The following is a 22,906-nucleotide window of genomic DNA, read 5'->3' as shown; positions in this document are numbered from 1 at the left end:
TCTTGGATTCCCACTATTCTCTACTAAAATGAGGCAAAGTAGGAGTAACTGATATATTTTACTAATATTGTATAAACAGCCCATTAAGTAAGTTCTACTAATGTCAAAACTTTGAATTTAAGTATGTGCTTAACTCAGTTGAAACTGATAGGATTAAGGCTTCAGGCTTTTCTGAAAGTAATGTAAGCTGCACTGGGACATATTTCTGAATAAATATATATAGGACTGTACCATGGAAAAGTTTAATTTTGGTAGTATTCTGAACAGGCTTTTACAGAACCAGCAAGTGTGATATTAGTTAAGATACTACTGGGCTCCTTAAGTGGACAGCTGACATTTTTTATTTTAGAATTTCCAAAGAAGTAAGGCTATACAAGATATCTTAATAGAATTATCAGGTTAAATGCACTTGTATCTATTAGAAATGAAATTTAACAATAAATATATGATTTAAACTGTCAACAACATTATGGAGCGTATAAAATTATATTTTCCTTGCTTTAAACAATAACAAAAATGTACTAGTGGCATGAATATATACAACACAGGTCCCAACATATATTTAAATTACCTTAGCCAGCAGTGATTTATTTATTTTTAATGGAGAAAACTATAATAAATAGAAATGATAAATATTTACAATAAAAGAATATGTGGAATCAGTAGGTGAACACATACATCCAATTTTAACACAGAGGAAAAAAATTAGGCCTTATACAACCCCACTTCCACAAAATAAAAAGTTTTTTAAAATCCTGAATTTTCTTTGTGTAAGCTAAAAGGGGACATTTATTTACCTCCTTAAAATGAATGAAGATAAACTATATGCACACTGAGGTGATCTGTTGACAGAGACATTCAATGTATATGTCTTAGTTCCCACTGGTAAATTAGACTTCTAGCTAAAGATCCCTGTAGAGTGAACTTACCAAAGATCTGACTACATAGTATTGTTCTAGAGGCAGATCTTTGGAGGATTTTACCTATGCATGATGTTATGACAAAGTGGTCATGACTGCCTCCCTAACAAGCTGATTTACAAATATTTTAGTGTGGGAACCATGTATTCCTCACTTGTTTTTGTTTTTTTGAAGCTATGATTGAATTCACCACTCAGCACAATCTCTAAAGCCATTCTTATTAGAAACTGTGCAAATAACATGTTCGGGCTGGATGTACAACTGTGTTGCTTTTTAAAGCCTTCTAACTGCCTTCACCAAGGATGAAAGAACTGCGATATGTTGCTGTGTCTCTTCCTATCACCAATGAAGATGGGTTTCTCAGTCACTGTAGCATCAGGGTCGACTCTGCACATGAACACATACAAAGTGTGAACAACGCATATGAACACATAAAGCTGTGCTCTGACACTACAGTGATTGGGAAAGTCTTTATACATAAAAGTATGATGTGTACAAGAAGCCACTGGACTTGGGTTTCTGTCTATGACATCTGTTTTCCTACTACCTAAAAACGTTACTGGAGTGGCATTATCTTCCAGAAAAGGTAATTCTAGTGCACTGGCTGATGTCTCAAAGTGTAGCATACTAAGTGATCCTAGCCAATGATAAACAGATGTATTTTCAAAAGTAAAGGCATGTAACAGTGGACCATGGACGCTATAATTCAGTGCACACTTAGTGGAAGGATGTTCCAGTGATATGTATGGGATTCGTTTCATTTCTAAGAACATGTGGTTAGGGACTGCAGGGTGGATAAGACTTTAAGCTAGTTCCAAACCAGTGGCCTGATTAAATCACTTGCAGAGCATGGCTTGCTTTTGTTCATCACCATTTCTTTGGCACTTAGTGCACACTGGACACATTTTGATGTCATGATAAGCCAGAACTCTTGAGAATTCTTCAGAATTCTGGATTACTGTGAACAAGGCAAAGGGTTGGTGCATGCTGTCCCACTGCTTCCAGCACAAAAAGGACTGGCTCAACAAGCCACAGGCCTTCTGCTTATTGTTTGTTTAGTGTTATGTTGAAACCCAGAAATATACTTTGTTTCCTCTCTAATAAGACAAAGAAATATCCCATGGTTTTTCTACATCTTTGATTTATTTCCCTGGCTTGCTTCCATACTTCAGAAATAAAGCAGTTAGATACCAACTGAACCATCATGGCATCATCCTATGTAATCCTAAAATCTGTAGTTTGGTGAGGTATTCAGCCTGGGCTGTCAGAGAGCTCTGATGTCTCACCAAACTATACATCCCAGGATTCTGTAGGATAGTTATGTCAGTTAAAGTGATGTCAGATGGCTATACCCTTGGTGGGGGTGAGAAGGCAAGCAGGAGATCTGGGTTTAGATGTCACAGCCAACAAACCATGGAATGCCTGTGGTTTGTCAAGAGCCCTCACCTTTGCACTGGGAGCAACTGGATAGTGTGCATAAGCAAAGGAAGCCAGAAATACTAAGGCTTACTGTGATGTGTGAATTTAGCCACTGTCAGCCTTGGAACAATCCTGCAAACTTTGTGAACCTGATTTTAGGTGAAGAAGAAAGAGATTTTTCCCACTCTTCCAATTAAGCCTCCATATAACTGTCACCTATCTAAGGTGGCATCCATACTATATTATTTAGGGAATCTATTTCAATCAGGTAGCTTTGTAGAATCTGAAAATGTATTGGAAAAAAAAGAGTGGCATGGTAGTGGGCTAACTAAAAAAACCAAGTATCTTTTTCTGAAATTGGTCTGTAATCAGCAGCTTTCCAAGGATTCTGGAACAAGAGGGAGAAGAAGTCAACAGTGGGCCATTCAAACCAAGACAAGGGACACTTAAGGCAGATGGTGTCATCTAAACAGGATAATGATTCACAGAAATTGTTTTAGTTTGTAACTACAATGTTTCCTATATGCTTACAAAAGTCACAGCAGCCCATTTTGAGCCCTTATTGCCTCTGAAAGAGTGGAAACCACATTATTTTCTGCCTAGAGAATAAACACTGAACCTAGTCTAAATGCCAAGCCTGAGAATGGAAATTTGGATCAACCTACACCTGAAAAAGGAACAAAAACAACCCAAATTGGCATCTAATTCCTACTTTACCTTTTTCAGAGATGCAAATATTTAAATGAAGATATTTTGTTGCACCTGCACAGAGTTTGCTGGATACAATCAATAACCAAAAGCCATTGCTTTTCCTCTGTTACGTATAATACATACACTGTCACTGCCACATATCCCACAATGCCCTTTGCCAGACACCAAACCCTCAATATTGTAAATATTCTGGAATGCCCCTAGATAAGAAGGTGAACTCAATGAAGGAAGTTTCTGGTAGGGGAGGAAGGAAGGGCTGTATCCTGCTTTCACCTTCGGATGTCGGAGAAGTCAGACAGTTCCTCTGCCTGTTCAATGATGCCATGAACCATTTTGGGATTGTGGTTCCCAGCTTTAGTGCGAGTGTGGGCATTTGTTGGATGTCTGCTACCTCTTTCCCCCCTGGTGTTTCGGGAGCTCTCTCTGGTGTCAGATTCAGAGTGGACCACCATGTCCCTTTGGCTAATGGAGGATCTGCTGGAGACTTCATTGGGCTTCTTCTCAGGCTCCAAAAGGGAATCTCCATGTGGGACTGAAGTACAGAAGCTCAGGATAGAACACAGACTCCCCCAATTCTGTTCACATTGGGCCTGGACACTCCGTGTGATGGCCTCTTTAACCTCCTCTCCACAAGTGAGCAAGATATTCACCATGTCAACATACGGTCTAAGGGAGGAAAAACAAGAAAGGGAAGAACATTATAGTTGAATGGTAACCTATAAACCTACTAATAGATGGAGTGACATTTAATTTCAGGCCTGTATAGCTTGTCAACCAACATGATTAGTACAGCCTAGCATCATACATGCATACCTTTATTGAAATTTTTTGTGGTGTGCTTTTCAATTCCAAGAGATTTAGAGCTGTTTACTATACAGCTTAACGCCCCCCCCCCCCATTAACTGTAATATATAGTAATACATGAGAATGTCTCTGTCTCTTCAACAGCTGGAAGATTGTAAAATTTAAAACAACTGAAATGTGGCATAAATACTATGGGAACCCTAGAGGCGTGAACCTTGAAGTTATTTTGTTTGTAAAATTAACTAGTTAATCTTAGCCAATGAATTAATTAATGTTGATGAACTGAAATATGGGGCCTGTGGGACCATTTTCAATCAATATGTGGGAGACTTCCATAACTGGCAGAAAGGGAACTGCAATCAGGCCTGATATATTCATTTCTCCAAAAGGCTTGTAGGCTACTTCAAGTAGCGCTTCCAACTGTAGAGCCAACAAATTCTTCAAACAAGCAAAAGACAGAGAGAAAAGGGGAGGGATGCTTGTTAACAGGTTAGAATATAAAAGTTTGTCGACAAAATACTCTCATGAGAAAATGCAAAACCAGCCCACTAAGCCAAGCCTGAAGTATAGAGAAGCTCCTCATGCTAAACCTGGAGTTCACAGTATATAGTAGAGTGGCCATATTTGCTGATGACACTACATTATTAAGACACAAAAGAAACTGTGAAAAAAGGAACAGTCATTAAAACAGTAACATTCACTAAAAAAAAGTGTAAAATGATACATATTGGAGCAAAAAAATCCCAGCTTCTTTTTCTTTCTTTCTCCCACACAATCCTCAGTTGGAAGAGGCTTCAAGGGCCATCCAGTCCAACCCCATTCTGCCATGGATGAACACAAAATCAAAGCACCTCCAACAGATGGCCAGCCTGCCTCTGTTTAAAAACCTCAAGGAAGGAAACTCACCATACTTGGAGTTAGCACATTTTGCTGTCGAACAGCCCTTACTGTCAGAAAGTTCTTCCTAAATTCAGGTGGAATCCCTTTTCTTGTAGTTTGAATCTATTGCTCCAGGTACTATGTTCTGGAGCTGCAGAAAAGTTTGCTCCATCTTCAGTATGGCATTCTTTCAAATATTTAACCAGGGCTATCATATCACCTCTTAACCTTCTCTTCTCCCATCTGAAATACCCAGCTCCCTAAGACTCTCCTCATAGGGCATGGTTTCCAGACCTTTCATTATTTTAGTCACCCTCCTCTGGACACGCTCCAGCTTGTCAACATCCTTTTTGAACTGTGGTGCCCAGAACTGGATGCAGTATTCCAGGTTAGGTCTGACGAAACCATAATAGAGTGGTACTATTACTTCTTGCAATCTCTACACCATATTTCTATTGATGCAGACTAGAATCACATTGGCTTTTTTAGCTGTTGAATCACACTGTTGACTCATGTTTAACTTCTGGTTTACTAGGATTCCTAGATCCCTTTCACATGTACTGTTGTCAAGCCAGATGCTCCCCATCCTATATCTGTGAATTTCATTTTTTCTGACTACCTTACATTTCTCCCTGTTGAGATTCATTTGGTTAGTCTTAGCCCAGCTTTCTAAACCATTAAATTTATTTTGAATTTTGATCCTCTCCTCCAGGGTATTAGCTACTCCTCCTAATTTGGAGTCATCTGCAAATCTGATAAGCATGTCCTCTATTCCATCCTCCAAGTCACTGACAAAGATGTTGAATAGTGCTGGGCCCAGGGCAGAACCCTGTGGCACCTCATGAGTCACTTCTCTCCAGGATGAAAAGGAGCCATTGGTTTGGTTGATTAACCAATAACAAATCCACCTAACGATAGCATTTTATAGCCCATATTTTATTATCTTGTTTGAAAGAACATCACTGGGGACCTTGTTGAAGGCCTTACTGAAACTGAGATATACTACATAGTCAGCATTCCTTTTATCTACCAAGCTTGAAATTTTATCAAAAAAGGAGAGATCAGACTAGTCTGGCATGATTTGTTTTTGAGAAACCCATGTTGGCTTTTAGTGATTTTCTAAAAGCTTATAGGCTTGTTTGTTTAGTGATCTGCTCTAGAATCTTTCCTGCTATTGATATCAGGCTGACTGGGCAGTATTTGTTTGTGTCCTCTTTCCCCCCTTTTTGAAAATGGGGATAACATTTGCCCTCCTCTGGTCTACTGGGACTTCTCCTGTTCTCCATTGCCAGTGGCTCTGAGATTACATTTGCCAGTTCTTTTATTACCTTGAATGTAGTTCATCTGGCCCTGGAGACTTGAATTCATTTAGACTGACCAGCTGTACTACCTGTTTACCTATTCTACACTACATTTCCCCCCACTGCTGTCTCAGTCTGGCAACCCTAGCAAGGAAAAAAGTTAAACTACAAGTTATGCTATTTGTTAAAACCTGTGTAACTATGAAGGTCTAAATATAGCTTCCTGGGGGAAATGTATCTTGGAAGAATGGGCAATGTAGAATATGTAAGAAAGCAGCAGCATATATTCTAGTGAAAAAAGTAAGTGCAAGTTATGATTACACAATTATTTTATTCTTGGGCTACACATTTAAAGGGCTGAAAGTGTGGCTGTTGATTGCGGCGTGCTGAAATGAGCACAAGTTTTTGTTTCCTTCCTCCCAGAGCAAAAATGCATTGCTTTCTATTTTCAAAGCTTGTGACTGGGGGTCTATCTAGGGCAGTGGTTTCCAACTTCCTACCTTCAGGGAATACTTTCCTCAGTGGCTTGTTTGCCAAGGAAGCAGAGTGTATCTGCTACAGCAGTGGTTCTCAAATTTTCTATCCCTGGAGGTCCCACCCCACAGTTTAATAACTGCTGTGCTACAGAATACCTGTCCTTTACAAAGGATTCTGGGACATGTACTAGGTGTACACTCTCAGGTTATGTGGGCTTCTTGTATGCCACCACCCTACTGTATGAGAACAAATGAGGGGAAAAATAGATCCAACACATACTGCAAGGACACAGTGCAGCCACACACTGCAGGAACAAGGCCAGCAACGATGAGCAATATGTCTGAACATTCCTGCTCTTCTCACCAAAGACTCCCTGATAAGCTTCTGAAGAACTACACAGATTTCTGGAAAACAGTTTGTAAGTCACTGGCCTAAGATACATCACGTTTAATGAATATGAAGTTGATTGTCACACTTTTTATCTCACCCAGAATGCAACAGATATACATTTGCCACTTTAAGGCAGGATACCTCAAAAGAGCTTGGTATTTTGTTCTAAATTGATTGTGGCTGCTGCTATGCTGCAGAATTAATGCAGCTTCACACCACTTTCACTATCATGGCTCCATCCTATGGAATTCTAAGCTTTGCAGTTTGTTGTGGTATCAGAACTCTCTGACAGGGAAAGCTAAATAGGTCACAAAACTACAAATTCCAGAATTCCATAGCATTGAACCATGGAAGTTAAAGCAATATCAAACTGTATAAATTTTGTAATACAGATGCAGCCACAGATATAATCTTTAACACATCTGGCACTACTCCACTTTCAGGCCAACAGACTATTCCATTGCACCTTCTTAAATTATTTGAGTCATATCCTGTATTGAAAATGCATGATGCAACACTTCACCTTTGGATCAACAGAACCCTGCAGCTTTCTGAAATGATTTGAGTCATATCCTATATTGAAGATGCATGATTCAACACAACCTAGAAATGGCTGATATTTTGCTTGTGCTCAGAAGAAATATATACAAGTATGTGTCTGTTTCATTTATGTCACTGACAGTATATGCCCCTTAACTGGCATTCTAGTAAACATTCTGCAAATATTACACAGGGCCAAACATCAAGCAGCATTAAGACTGGCGAAAGGCTGAAAGCCATCTGGTTGACTTCATGCTATGTGTACAGCATGTCCCACATTCACTGTCTGTGTTTCTGGTTAAGGCTGGGGAAGATTCTTGCTTGAAACCCTGCATGGAATAACTGATTCAGTGTAAGACAGCTTCCTAGGTAGGAATGTATGTGTTATTTTGTGATGCCATGCAGGCAGAATTCTAAAAAGTCAGCCATCTAATATCTACATTACTGAGAAATGAACACTTTCTTCACAGCAAAGAACTACCCCCTGTGACTTAAAAATTTAGCCACCATATGGAAGGGATTTTCTCTTCTGGGTATTATACCACTGCCACTTAATAAGTGTTTTGACAGAAGTGTTCCAGTTGTTTATTTTGCAAAGTATCACAGACTGTATTATAAATAGTGCTGCAGAAAACCTATCACCAAAGTTATACACAGCTATGGGAAGAAATCTGTGTCTTTAGGATAAGCTAAATCTCTCAATCCTGTTTCCAAATAATTAATTTTAGAAGTTTAGAAGGAGAGGTATATTTTTAATGGTCAAGTGCACAAGATGGAGCCCTCCTATGATCAGGGCCACCCCATTCTTTGCAGCACTACAATATAGTTGGCTTGTACAAAGTGGATCCGTGTATGGAACATTCTCTAACTCAGATGAGAATGGAGCTTTTCCCTATGGCACCTGGCAGAGCTCCACAGTTTTAAAGTGTTGTTTGGCCTCTCCAACATTCATTTGGCCATTTAATTGGCTAAACTGCTCCACAGCATGATGTCCTCCATTGGAAGGCCTGGAACTGTTTCCACAACACCCTCAGTTCCAAGCCACACAGGAGCCTAAATCACCCAGTCAATCCAAGAAACATTAAAGGAAGGACTGAGGGGAAAGTAAGGCCCTTCATGGTTAGTTTTAGGAGGTGCTAACCAATATCTCCACATTTCACAGTTAAACAGGTGTCAACGCAATCCTTTTTATAAACAGTACTCTGATCTAACAAATAAGAAGAGGTGCTAAACCTGAATTCACCAGCATCGAACTTAAAGGAGCATCAATGATGGATTTTAGGAGTACATTTGTCATTTTGGAGTGGGGAAAATGAGCTCTTTAAAGAGGCTGAAAAGGTTTAACTGAAAAGGTTTAACTGAAGTACATTTGTACATATACTTTGGCAGCTCAGACATGAACAGTATGGTCTCTGCCAACCATTCAAAAAAAGTTGGCCTCACTATGATTCTACCTGTGTCAAGTCTGAGAAAGTACTGAGGATCTGTGTGTTTGTCAGGACTGGTATTTTCCGCCCTGATATACAAGCCAACTGTATGATGATGTGATGTACTATCAAGTGGCATTTGTATGAAATTTTAAGCCTTTTTCAATATGCTGTCACCATCTCTCCCTGATCATCTCTTTATTTTCTGTTTTTGAGTACTATAGGAAACAAAAAAGTAACTTTTTAAAGATATATAATTGTACCTCGTAGTCTATTTGAAACGTTAAATATACCATTGATAATATCTACATATTCATCAGTGGTTTCTAACTAACCTTCCAAGTGATGGTTTGCATAGGACAACAAGCATTCACCCCCAGGGACTGTGGATGAGACCATCTGCCATCTTTGCTGCCTGTGTATCTTTACCTCTGTGAAACAGCTGCTGATTAGAAATCTGGTAATGAAATCCAGACTAACCAATGCCTAGTTTGTAAAGAAAAATGTGATTACTCACACACTATGCTCTCAAGATTAAAATTAGCCATACACACATTCACTCCTGTGTGTCTGCACAGGGCCTCAGAGCTGTCCTAACATCTTCCCATTACCTGGCACTTTGATGTGACAGTTGGTGGCTGTTTGTACACACGTCCCACTGTGTTGCACACTGCCATTGCAGATCACTCTCTTTGAGACTGAAAATGAGATGCCCAGCATCAATCACATGGCTGAGTGCCTTGTTCTGACTTCAGAGGGAGTGACTGAGGGCAGTGGCTTGCACTGTAAACAGCCACCCACCCTTGCTCTGGAAGAAGTGGAGCAAAAGGTGAATTTTTAAAATTTTCTGTGTGTGTGTAGGGGGGTATACAATGGCTTTGGTGATGAACTGACCAGAACTGAAGACTGGGCCCTGTCTTGTCAGGACTATTCTCTGTAAGGAGGGTGGGGGAGGAACTGGTATTTGTCCCATGTGGGCACGGCCAGTCTCCTCTGGGAACATTAGATGCTGACTGTATGATGCTTCCGATCTTGGTTAGGCATTATATGAACCCTGGGCATTATCCCCTATACATTTGGGTTTGAACCTCACCTCCTTGTTATATTTTCCTGTCCCTCCTACACAGGAAAGGCTGAAGAGTGGTGAAGAGGCCACTGTTCAACCATTCCTGTGTAGGAGGGACAGGAAAATATAACAAGAAGGTGAGGTTGAAACCCAAATGTATAGGGGATAATGCCCAGGCTTCATATAATTTTAAATGAATGTGTATGTGGATGAGAGGCTGTAAGTTTGTATGTGTTGTGTTTAGATTTGGTCCTGTCCATCAGCTGTAATTAGTCCCTGGAAAGTTAATTAGGAGAGCTTACTTGACTAAGGTTCCCCTGCATGTGCCATTGGCAACTGGACAATATCTGGTAGGAATGCTATGGCAGGTTAATGCACTGAAATTCTGAAATAATCCCCATATCTGAGTGGAAGTGAAGCACACAGTCAAATATTAGTATGTCCCTATTTTTACCCCGCATTGTGCAAAATAACCATACATCTTTCTCTCCCATCTACCAGTCTGTAAGTAACCCATGCTGAGTAAGCCTCCTGTACTGTTTTTGTGATGAACACAAATAGGTGGGATTTTTTTTTTGTTAAAATGTAAATGTGTAGTCATTTCATCATTTCATACAGAGATACTAAGGCCCCGATACCTACTCCTACTGTGACATGTAACACTGATTTCTCAGAAGCAAATTCAAGGAGAAAGAAAGGGTGAAATTGGGAATGACAGGCTCAAAAACACTGAAAAGAGGAGAGAAACACTATTGGCAAGTTTTTGCAATGCTATGTCTGTTTTATGTGGAAGGGTTCTTAAAAGTTAAAAATGACAGCTCATCAGACCTCTTAGCTCCAGTGTCCATTAAAGGGCTAGGCTATCCTACTTGTATACAGCCCCTTTGTCTAGGTGGACTTTATTTACTTTTTTTAGCAGCACCAATATTAGGAGGATTGTGAGAGAGGGCTGGAGGAAAACTAATTTTCTGTGCCAGGTTGCAGCAGCATGTGTAATAAACAATGAAATAAGCCTTGAGCTGGGAAAAGTGGGATTCTGCTATAGCTGATCCTAACATAGCATGCATGCTTGCTTTCAACAGATAAGGTAAACAGCAGCTGACACAATTCCTTACTGAGTATGGGTGAACAGTAACACAGATAGAAAAGTTGAAAAATTAGCACCAGCTCACCCAACCCTCACCATGTTTAAAAGAGCACTGAGCTACAAGTTTAGCCAACATGATAGAAATCGTAAGAAAAATGGAAGCTTATGAAATAAAGCATAATTTCTGGATACCTTTTCGAAGAAATGTTTTGGAAGGATTTAGAAAGTTCAAAATATTTTTCTTTATTTATTCAAGGCTTGCCTGGCCTTTTATTTCACACATACATTTCGTTTAGTTTGGAACAAAAAAATTGCAGAAATATTCTTTTTTGGGCATAGGATCTATCTCTACTTTTCCCGTGTTATATCTGCTCTGGTACCTTTTTTCTGTTAAAGTAATGTCCAGAAACAGAACTATTTTGTTAACTGAGCTAAACCTGTAAAGGTAAAAGGTAAATGTTTCTCCTTTGCTGCGATTGTCTAATTCTGTTTAACTGTACACATCTCTGTTACTAAGCTGAAGAGCCAGTGTTGTCAAAGATGACTCTGCAATCATGACTAGCATGACTAAATGCCAAGGTGCATGGAGTGCTGTTATCTGGTGGTGTAGTGGTTAAATGCCTGTACTGCAGCCACTGTCTCATAAACCACAAGGTTGTGAGTTCAATACCAGCCAGGGGCAGAGAACTTCTCTGCCTGAGAATTCTAAATACCCCTCCTTAAAACTGCCAATACCAGAATGCAACAGGAGGCAGCTAGAGCAGTCAAAGTGGAATAGTAGCACTATAAGAGTATAGTGTGATAAACATCAAAGTTGGCATCTTAACAGCTAAGTAACTGCAATTTACTAATCAATAAAGTCCAAGGACTTGTAATTCCACGTGGACAAACAGCAAGAAGATTGGCAGCACTGGGATTCTGCTGGTACTTAACAGGAGAGCCCACTGGTGGAGGGCAAGGTTCCCAGGTCCAAGATTCCCTCCCACTGCAGTCCCACAGTACAGCCCTCTCACTTACTCATGCTGGAGTAGATCTTTGAAGTGAATCATCTCCACTATGACTTGAACATTCTCTTTGGCCGCAGAGCAGAGGTCGTGCTTCTGGTAGCATTCACGCTGCAGCTGGAATACCATCTCCTTGATGGCTGGGCACTTGCGACTGATGCAGCTGAACTTGTGGCGTAAGGCATGTGCCTTGCATCTCAGAGCATCCTTAATGAAAGATTTTCCCTGAAGAATGGCAAAGATAAAAACAAAAAACATACATGTGTGCATCTCTGTAAAGCATGATTCACAGATGAAAAGCCATATCACTTCAAGGATATTTAGGGGAGAAAAGGAAAGAGAGAGAGGGAGTGAGAGACAATGAGCTAGTGGAAAGTCTTGCATACACTAAGAACTCTAAGGATATGTTTGGGTATGGGTAGGATGGTTGATTCCATAATACCCCAGTGGCAGAGGATGGTGATATGCTCTATGGGTTGCCCTTGTGGCATTATATAGTGTAGACATCAGGGGCCCATCCACACTACAGAAATATAACACTATTATTAGATTCAAGACCCATCTCCAAGATATCTCATTATGTACATATTTGCAAATATAGATGTTCCAAAATGCAAAACACTTCTATTCCCAAGTATTTTGGATAAGGGAGACTCAACCTTGAATACCATTGGCCTAAGCCTCCCTTCCCCATCATGATAAGCCAGGCAAGATGAAGCTCACACATCATCCAAACCTGGGCCCAAAGAGGAGAAAGGTTGAACCCTACCCCACAATCCTATACAGGGTTTTTGGGCTTAGAGCCTCAGAGTTTGGCTGAAGATTGTGATTTCTTTTGGCTCTGTGTTTGTTAGGCACTAACTTTAATTTGTAACAAATTTCTAAACTGGAGTGGGAAGCTTCAGATACATTAATTTATTTACTTATTGTATTTGTATGCCACCATTCTCCCAGAAGGGACCCAACATAGCTCAGATGTGGCTGAGCCTTTGGCCTTGACCACAGCTCAAGCTCAGAATGCTCAACAAGTGCAGTGCCAGAGTATGGCAATATTTCTCTGTCTTTCAGTGCCAAACTCTTGTGGGGCAGTCTGCTTTCTACTCCCATCCCCATTCAACTCAAAGCTGGAAAGAGGAAGAAGGCCAAATGCCATCCAAAAATGCTGATGCCCTGTTCTAATCCAGTGTTCTGATGACAGTATATAAGAATGGTTCCCATAAACTACAAATGCTGTTGAGTATGCAAAGGGATCTTGTAGTATCTTTCAGATTAACTGAAAGAGAGAGGTGGGCTTTTGTAGACTTGAGGATGCATCTAAGGAAGAAGACTCAGGTCTACAATCATGCTACTTAGTTCTCTCTTTCAGTTAGTCTCAAAGGCCCGATTTAAATGGGCCTTTGCGCCGCCCCCATCACGTGCTAGGGGTTGGCCGAGGACGCGGCGTCCATACCGGCCTCACCCCTAATATGTGACGGGGGCATCAAAATGGTGGCACCCTGTACACACGGGCACCACCATTTTGATGTGACGGACGCGTAGCATCCATATGTCCCATCGCGCTGGCGACATCATGAGTGCGCCATTTGCATTCTCGTGCATCGCAAGCGCGACGCAAAAAGAACCCACTTTTTGCAGGTTCTTTTTCCGTCGCCGGGAAGTCTCGCCGTTTGGCAGCTGAGGCTTCCTGCTGGCAGAAATGGAGGCAGCGGCAGATATGCCTTTAAATCCTGGTGAATTCATCTAGAGCTATAACCCCCCCCCCCATGTATTCCTGAAGGGTAGACAATGCACTATAAGGTGTCACTTGAGATAAAATCCACTAGAGACAACAGGAAGCTATACACAAAAAGGCTGCAATACTCTGATCTGTCCTTTGAATGCTGGCAGTTCTACATCTCAGTAGTGCTGTAGTTCTTACAGGGCTGGCTTGGGACTTGAAAGATCTAGTGAAAAGGAGAGCCAGGTACATGGATTTCAGCTCACTGGAGGAAAGGCATGATTGAAAAGGAATGAACAACCAACCAACCACATATTAAAAAGGATGTTAGAAAATGTTTACTCTGTCAGGTTTTGTCATATTTTTACCACCAAGGTTGTGATGTGACAATATCTGAGATCATGTACAATAGCAGAAAATGGTTGGTTCTGGGACCAGAGTTCTGCAACCTCATAACCTTGGGTGGTTTTTTCAAAAAAGTATGTGTTCTTTGAGGCTTTGTATATAGTACTGAAAGTATGTGACAATAATTTGAGAAATCATAATCAATCATAATCCAAAAAAATTGCAGGCAGGGCAGTTCAACTGAGTTCAGTGTTGCTTATGCCAAAGTATAAGGGACTGCAATCACAGAGAACCATCCTATACCAGGTCTACTTATAAATAAGTCCCTCTAAGTTAAACAGGATTTATTCCCAGGCAGGCATGTACTGTATAGGATAGTTGCTTTACTCTCTTGGTATCTATCGCATGCTTGGAAAATGATTCTTCCTCTCTGTTGTGTCCTTTTCCTTATGCACCGACTTCAACCAAAAGTCCCCCAAACCAGACCACAACAGCATTCTAATAGCAGTCTATCTGAAGGAATTGGTTTCATTTTTAAACTTCCAGAAAGGGCTGGGAAGAGTGAGATTTTAAAGTGAACATGATATGTTTAATGAGCCCCCAGCTATATCATATGATCAGTGTTCCTATACCACACATGACATGGGCAAGGAACAGCCTAAGCAGTTTCTTAGCCCTATTCTTCCTCCATTCTGCCAGTAGATTGGAAAGCAAGTCATGCTTCAATGATGTGGTACAATTCTCTGGATAACTGGTCAGCACTTCTTCTGCTTGCTGAATGACAGGCAGATGGCAATGTTCCGGCATTCTTTCCATGCCTTTCAGGTCATCCCAGCTAATGAGTATTTAATTATCAGTGCACCATAAGGCGTGCCTCCCTCCTCCAGTGTTATGGTAGCAGAATCCTAGCAGTGGGTGGGAGAATCTGGACTCCTTTTGTTTGGCCTTTTCTTTGCAACAGAAACAAACTAGACTGGGGAGGGCAATATCTGAAGATTCAGGAGCCATTCTGCCTCTTCTTGGACCTTTGTGGGCTTCACCCTCCTTTGACCTGTTTGACCCTTAGGAAAATCATTTTGAGCCTCCCAAAAGGCAAATCATACCCATGAAAGTCCCTGGGCCATAACACATGTGGAATGTGGAACCCTTGTGGCTTGCACTGGGGCTCACAGGGTTGCCTGTTAGATTATCTTCATCTTAAAAAATACACATAGAGTGCATAGTGGAGGAGTGGTATTTTCTACCTAGTGAATGAATACTTGATATATTATTTTCCATTTGCAATCTGAAACTTTAACAGTAATGTATTTTGGTCTCTTTCACCAAAGTAGCCTGTGTAGACATTTTTTTAAAAACAAAAATCAGGTGATATTTCAATTCAAGGAATTACAGTTACTTGGAACTACCCTGAAAAACCATGGGAGAAAAATGCTGAAGACCTCGAGGAAATGTTATAAAAATGTGTCAAATATCATCAAGTGAGCATTTCTTGTATTTCCTAAGAAGAAGAAGAGAGAGAGAGAGAGAGAGAGAAAAGATCAAAACAGATTTTAAAAAGATATTTGAAAAGTAGGGGAAATGATACCAAAGGCCCATTAATTTGAAAGCAAGCAAAACTGCTTCATTTGTTTGGAAAAGCAGTTTAAGAATATCTACAAAGACTTGTGTGATTTCTCTGTGTGTGGGAAAACAGTCAAAGGGATCATCTTGTGACCCAGTGCAATAGAACATCTTTGTCTGCAAGACAGCTCTTCTTCCTACCGCAGTAAGAGCCACTGGCTGTGACTGAAATCTTGAGTAAATACACATACATTCTAGGAACTACTCTGTCAAGTCAAATGCCTCCAGCAGATCGTAATGTTCCCTTTCCCTGGCATGAAAGAATTGCTGTACAAGGCATAAAAAGAGGATGTTTTGAAGATGAGCAAACCAATTGGGGAGGAAACAAAAGAGGCAGACTTAGTATCACAGGCAGGCTAAGGAATGCATTTTGACACCTCTGAATAAAGCAGCAGCAAAGATGGTTATTTCTGTTGACCTTATATTCATCTGCTGAAATTAGTTTGGCTGATCATACGAAGTGTGGCAGAAAGACATTTGAGCAAAACCTAAATTGTTCAGAATACTATACATGACACCCTGGGTTTAGGTATTCAGAATAAGGACTCCATTTCTCCTTAACAGAGTATCTATACCTGAGAGGGCTCTATGGTTCGTAGGGATGCCAACCAGTGTTTTGCTGGGGGAGTAAAACTTTAAGATCAACTGGAATGGAGACCATCTGCATGAGACAGAGGAAGGCTCTTCTCTGAAGGAACAACTCTGGGGTGCCACCGGAAAGGCTAAAGATGTTGCTGGACTGAAGCTCCCAGCATTCCTCATCAGTGGCTATGCTACCTAAGGGCAACGGGGGAGTTGCAGTCAAAAACACTTGAAGGGTCTCACTTTGCTCACCCTTGCTCTACACAGCAGAGTATCAGCGTTATGAACCTCTTTAACATAAGCTCCCCTTCAAATGAGCCCTAAACCCACTTCCCAATTATGGCTTCTTTCATAGAGCTGCCTACTTCCAGAATGGTGTCTCCCTGCATTTAGTGGAACTTGTAGAGAACCTACATTACAAATTTTGAGGCACTAAAAAGGAGATATCTGTGGGTGAAGAAGGGGAGATAGAAGGTTAACATACTGCATTACGATCATCCTCAGTTCCAAAGGGTTCAGAACTCCTTCACTAGCTCTCAAGCTGGAGCAAGCAAAATCTAACAAGAACCTCCACTATTTCATCATGCAGTCTTAGCAGCTTCTAGGCTTACTGTCTGTGTATCTCCTGGTTGAACCTGCAGGTTTGGTTAAGCATGCTTACCTGGGCATCAAATTTTCCAGCATTGTGGAGGAACATCATACAGATCTCATGCAAGCCTCGAATCTCACAGGAGTTGTTTTCAAAGCACTCAAAAACACCGCACCCCACGTCGCCGGCATTGACCAGGCAGTGCTGGATTTCAGCTGAAAATGAATAGCCACCACCATCAGTATTGTAAAACTGCAACGTAAATCGGAGGGCAAAGGGTTATTTTACTCACATCATCTTCGTTTTAAAGAAGGAAACAGGGGGATGCTCACCTGTGTGTTCTGCACACAAATCAGACACAAGGAATGGTACAGAAACAAAAAGTAAGTGAAAAGCCCACTCTTCTCAGAGCTCGTGTCATTAGCTAGAAACAATGTGGTATAGCTCTTAGTGGACAAGGGCTTGGAAGACCCAGATTCATCCGGGTGACTGAGACAGTTACAAAATTCAGCTGATTTATGTACCTCACAAGGCTGTTGTTACTGTAAATATAAAATGGGGTAGCTCTTGGGATAAAAGGTAGGATATACATTTAAAAAAGCCAGTATGGTAAATCCAATTTCTCCCGATGAAACAAAATTCCTCCATAAGAAACAAAACCCAGCATAAGATTCAAAGGAAAGTGGATCTGAAAATGCTTAGATAGTGACTTGCTGGGTCTTCTCATGTGAAGAAATGCTGGATGATTGGTTTATAGCTGCAAGCATAACCACTATAAGAACACTTCCAAATCACCAAAGTCAATGAGAAAACTCATAATACATCTGCATATAACAGATATTTTGCTACAGGTTTCTTCTGTTATGCTATTTCTTACTCCCCATATTCCCTGTGCTTTTATACCCCTTCATGTGCATGCTTGCTTGGAAATAAGTACCACTATGTGAAATGAAGTTGCTATGCGTCCAGCTGGAACCAGTATCAGCCACAACAACTTGGGTTACTTTTGCACTAAACAGTCTGTGTATCCTCTTCTGGATTTGGGTGGTTAGTTGAAAGGGGGCACGTGTACCTTCAAGTTGTTTCTGACTTATGGCTTTAAATTGGTCATGTACCTTCAAGTTGTTTCTGACTTACGGCGACCCTAAGGCAACCCTATCAAGGGGTTTCCTTGGCAAATTTCTTCAGAGGGGGTTTGCCATTGCCATCCTCTGAGGCTGAGAGTGTGTGACTTGCCCAGGGTGGCCAGTGGGTTTTCATGGCTGAGTGTGGATTGGAACCCTGGTCTCCAGAGTTCGAGTCCAATCAATGCTCAGACCACCACACCCGGCTGGCTCCTATACCTCCAATGCTGGAAACATGATTATTGTTATACCTGATTTTTTAAAAAGTCCTGTCTTAACACTGATGGACAGAAAGCGAAGAGAAAGAGCAGATGCCCCAAAGTCTAAAATTCAGTCCAAACAGTAGGATGGAAATTAAGCCAAGGCCCCATGAAGCTGAGTGCCTTCAGAACCCAGTAGTAGTGCATTGTATAACCCAGTGCCAAGGCTTTCTCCTCTGGCGTCATGGTGCAAGGAACAGAAGAAGATCCTTGGGTTTTCCTTTCAATCCCTTCAATGGGAGTTTCTGAGAAAGACCAATGACCAAGCCAGGCTTGGGCTGAAGGCACCATGCAAAGAGAAGGAAAGCGGGGGGGGGGGGGGGGGTTCACTTATGCAAAAGCAATACGCGGAGTGGGATTTTCCTTTTGCAAAGCCCTGATTGGCTGAGGCTTCTGGAAAAGCCAGGGCGGGGTCTTGCCGTCCTTCTCCTGCTGCCTGTCCCTTGGGCTGGAGGCATTGTGCTTCCCATCCACGCCAGAGGAAGGCAAGGCAAGCAAGGGGAAGGGAAGGAAGGGGGGGGGGGAGCAGCAGCAAAAGAAGAAGGCGCTTTTGTCCCGGGTTGTGTAAGTGTGCAGCAGGAGAAGGGGATGTTCCAGGAGGCCAGCTGGAGGCCATGGGGTTGGCATGGGAGGGGGTGGAGGGTGCAAATGCTTCCGATCCCATGCCCAGCAGGCATGCCCATCTTGCACGGACTGGCACAGGAGCAGCATTCACATGGGGCATCAGCCCCCCTCTCTCTGCCCGCATCCTGGATGCCCGGCTGGGAGCAACACCCTGACACACGCCACCGGTTTTGCAATGAGCAAAAAGAGAAGAATATAGTGCAGGGTGATCAGCTCTGGTCCTCCTTTCTTTCCAGCCTCCTCTCCAGGAGGAGTCCCCACAATGTCCTCCATTTTGAGCAGGACCAATAACAGGGCGACCAGACGTCCTCCCTTTTCCAGGACAGGTCCTACATTTCAGCCTTCCGTCCAGGAGGAATGCTGAGCATCCCTAAGAAGCATGGGTTTCTGTTTCTGTGGGAGTCAAAGATCTAGCCGTGTTCGTCTGCAGAATCAGTCTGTAGAGAGAGAGGCAGATCTTGGAGCACCTTTGAGACTCGGAAAGAAAGAAAGAAAGAAAGAAAGGGGCAGATCTTGGAGCACCTTTGAGACTCGGAAAGAAAGAAAGAAAGAAAGAAAGAAGGGGGCGGCATCTGAGGAAGGAAACTGAAGCCCAGGAAAACTCCTGCTGCCAATGTCTTTCTTTCAGTGAGTCCCGAAGGTGCTGCAAGAGCTCTTTGCCTAGGAGTGTGCTTGGCCTTCTTTGGCCCCGTCCTCCAGCTTTCCCGCCTGTCCTTCGTGTCGAGGCGCCTGCTGCTCCTTTGCGTCGGAGGACCCCTGCTCCCCCGGACACAGCGGCGATCGCCTCGGGGGCCCTCCCTCTCGATCCCTCCATCCTGGACAAGGGAGCTCTTTTCGGTGGCTTTTCCTCCCTCCAAAGAAAGCGCCCTCGAAGGCTCTTCTTCCCCAAAGGTCGCAGCCAAAGGCGGCGGGGAAGGAGGGAGAGAGACCCCTGGGCCGGGGGCAAGAGAGGTGGCGGGAGGGCTGGATCCTGCTCGAGTCCTACGTGCCCCCATTGCTCCTGCCCTTCCCTCCTTGAAGGCAAACCCTTTGCGCTCCAGGAAAGAGCCTGAAGCCGTGCTTCTCTCCCCTTCCTTCCCTGCTCTCCTATCCCCACCCGATCCGCCCGCATTTGGGGGCTTTTCTGTCTCGGGAGCTTGGTTTCCGAGGCGAGGAGCATGGGAGCCCCTTCCAGCAGCGGGACCAGAGGTCCTCCTCCTCCCCGCAAAACCCAAGCAAAGAAAGGGAACTGCAACCCCCTGGCTTTGAGCCCTGCCTTTTGGAATGCCTCCTGGGCAGAGGGATGAAACGGAGGACGACGACAAACCGCCTGGTCCTCCTCTTCTTAGTCCAAAACGGAGGGCCTCTGGGAGTTCCTGCTGGACGGGAGGCTGAGCCTGGAGGACGCCTCCTGGAAAAGGAGGACCCAGCCTGGCCGCCCTGCCTCCGACGCAGGTCCCGGCCCTGCAGCAGAGCTCCCTCTCGGTCCTCCTTTCCAGGGAAGAGAGAGAGAGAGAGAGAGAGAGAGAGAGAGAAGGGGCGCCTCCTGGGCTGAGAGTCTGCTGCTCCTTCCGAGGGAGCTTCGCTTTGCAAGGCACCAGAAGCCCGTGTCGGGCGAAGGGGAAGACTCCCCTCCGCCAGACATCGCCTCAAGGCTGCATCCACACTGCAGGGATAACCCGCTTTGGCCCCGTTTCACCGCCCTGGCTCCATGCTGTGGGGATGGTCGTTGGCTGCGCACCCTTTCTGGAGCCAGGGCAGTGGAAGCGGGGCCAAAGCGGGTTCCCTCTGCAGTGCGGATGGGTGCAGCAGGATTGTTGTAAGAGGGCAGCGAGGCGCGGAGGTTACTTACCTGTGTTCTGCAAGGAGAGGCGTCCTTTCTGCTGGGCTCCGCCGCCGCCGCCGCCGCGGAGGTCCTGGGCCCCTTCGGGCGGGTGGGTGGCCTCGGTGCCCAGGGCCCGGTCCAGGCCGGCCAGGAGCAAGGCCAGGCAGAGGAGCAGCGGCTTCCCGGCCCCCTCCTGGGCAGACATGCTCCCGCTGACTTGGCCCGCCGCCACTCCCGGACTGAGAAGCAGAAGGAAGGCAGCAGGGCAAGGGACCCCGGGAGAGCAAAGTCCTGGGCGCCGCTTGGACTCCCGCGCAGAGAGAGAGAGAGAGAGAGAGACTGATGAGAGTGGTCCTGACCCAGGAGCAGCGCGCGCCTCTAATATCCCCGGAGCTCCCTCCGCGGCACTCGCACCCAGGACTCCCCCAGACGACGACGCCGCCGCCGCCGCCGGAGGGACCCCGGCCAACCACAGGCCGCCCTCCGCCCTGGACACGCCCCCCGTGGGCGGGGCCTCCCGGTGGCTACTACTGCTACTACTTCGCCGCTGGCCAGCCCCACGAAAGCCCAGTCCCCACCCGGGACGCCCAGCCGAGAGGAGGGCCCCGCTCCTCCGCAGCAGAGGAGCTCCCTCTCGCTCGCTCGCTCGCTCTCTTTGTGTGCATATATACATATATGTGTGTGTGTGTGTGTAAGCATACACACATATATATGTGTATATGCACATGTACATTCATACATACACATATATGTGTGTGCATACACACACACATACATATGTATATATGTACATGTGTGTGTACATATGTACACATACACACATATGTATATACATATGTATATGTCACACATATCTAAAGGTATATATGTATATATATGTGTGTGTGTGTATATATGTACCTCTCTCTATCTCTATATGTATCTGTGTGTATACATATATGTGTGCGTCTATATGTATGTGTATATATTGGTGTTTGTGCATATATGCGTGTATATGTATATATGCATATAAATATGTGTGTGTGTGTGTGCAGACACATGCCTACACATTTCTTCTTGTGTGTGCGCGCGCCTTCAGGTCTTTTCGGACTTGTTCTGGCTGTGAGCTGAAGCTGTCACAGGGTTTTCCTGGCAAGATTTCTTGGGAGGGGTTTTGCCCTTGCCTTCCCCTGAGGTTGAGAAGGTGTGACTTTCGGATGGGTTTCCATGGTCAAAAAGAAAGTGGGGGGGGGGACTGGAACCCTGGCCTCCGGAGCCCTGCTCCAACACTCAAACCGCTATGTCCCCCGTATCCAAAACCCTGTGTTGGAAATGCAGGCAAACCAAAGACAGGCGCAAGTCCAGCAGATGTCCAGATAGATGCAGAAACAGACACAAGGACGGAGATGGGAGCCCCATGAAGACACAGGTGCATCCCGGTGCCTGGAGCCCCATCACACAGACACACGTGTCCAGAGGGATCCCCCAAGGCTGAGGTCGCTAGCAAGCGGCCCTTTGCAACGTGGGGGGCTCTAGCTCTCCTTTTGGCCAGGGACCGAAAGTGCCCGACTCCTGCCAAGGGGAACCCAGCAGGTCTCGCCCGCACGACTCCAGGGGCCCCTGGCAGTCCGGGAGAGAGGAGCCTCAAGGCGATCGGGGCGGCAGGGCCTCTGTCTGGGTGTGGGTGGCTGTGTGTGTGTGCCAGGGGGACCTTCTCCTCCAGCAAAATGGCATCTCCCCCCTTGGGAAAGAACAGACCGCCTGGCACACGCACACACTTGCAAGAGCTGCTGCCATTGCCAGGGGGCCTGCACTCCAGCGAGAGTCCTAAGAACCGCAGAAGAGAAGGAGGAGGAGGAGGAGGAGGAGGAGGAGGCATCGCAAAAGGGAGACCAAAGGAGGACAGGACTCCTAGCGAGCTTAAGTCATTCTTCTTGGGCATGGAGATATTGTATATTTATGTGGATATACATAGATAAGTACTGTATATATGCACACACATGCGTATGTAAGTATATAGCAATAGCAAGTATATTTCTACTAACCGGTTTAAAAAGTGTAAGCTAACAGCCCCCAACAAGCTGGGTACTCATTTTAGCAACCTCGGAAGGAGGCAAGCCTGAGTCGACCCTGAGCCCCTGGCTGGGATTGAAGTCACAACCTTGTATATGTGAATATATGTGTGCACATATATATGTGTGTATACAGGTATGTGTGTGAATACATGGAAGACCTTT

At 44.1% G+C, this 22,906-nt stretch overlaps 1 protein-coding gene across 1 annotated transcript; it reads right to left on the bottom strand.

Moving 5' to 3' along the window:
• Window positions 1–414: 414 nt before the first annotated feature.
• Window positions 415–21,031, bottom strand: STC2 (stanniocalcin 2). The gene is made up of 4 exons (XM_089496709.1): window positions 20,718–21,031; window positions 16,951–17,093; window positions 12,039–12,250; window positions 415–3,716 (listed from the first exon to the last, which is right to left on the bottom strand). The coding sequence occupies exons 1-4, from the start codon at window positions 20,893–20,895 to the stop codon at window positions 3,320–3,322; spliced, it is 930 nt and encodes a 309-aa protein (XP_089352835.1). The 5' UTR covers window positions 20,896–21,031; the 3' UTR covers window positions 415–3,319.
• Between the last annotated feature and the right edge of the window lie 1,875 nt (window positions 21,032–22,906).

Source organism: Sceloporus occidentalis, unplaced genomic scaffold, assembly GCF_023333645.1.
Source record: "Sceloporus occidentalis isolate IW3139 unplaced genomic scaffold, rSceOcc1.0.p SCAF_92, whole genome shotgun sequence".
Taxonomy (NCBI): Eukaryota; Metazoa; Chordata; class Lepidosauria; order Squamata; family Phrynosomatidae; genus Sceloporus; species Sceloporus occidentalis.
The sequence above is the reverse complement of the archived record's forward strand: the minus strand, read 5'-3'. Positions and strand labels throughout refer to the sequence as shown.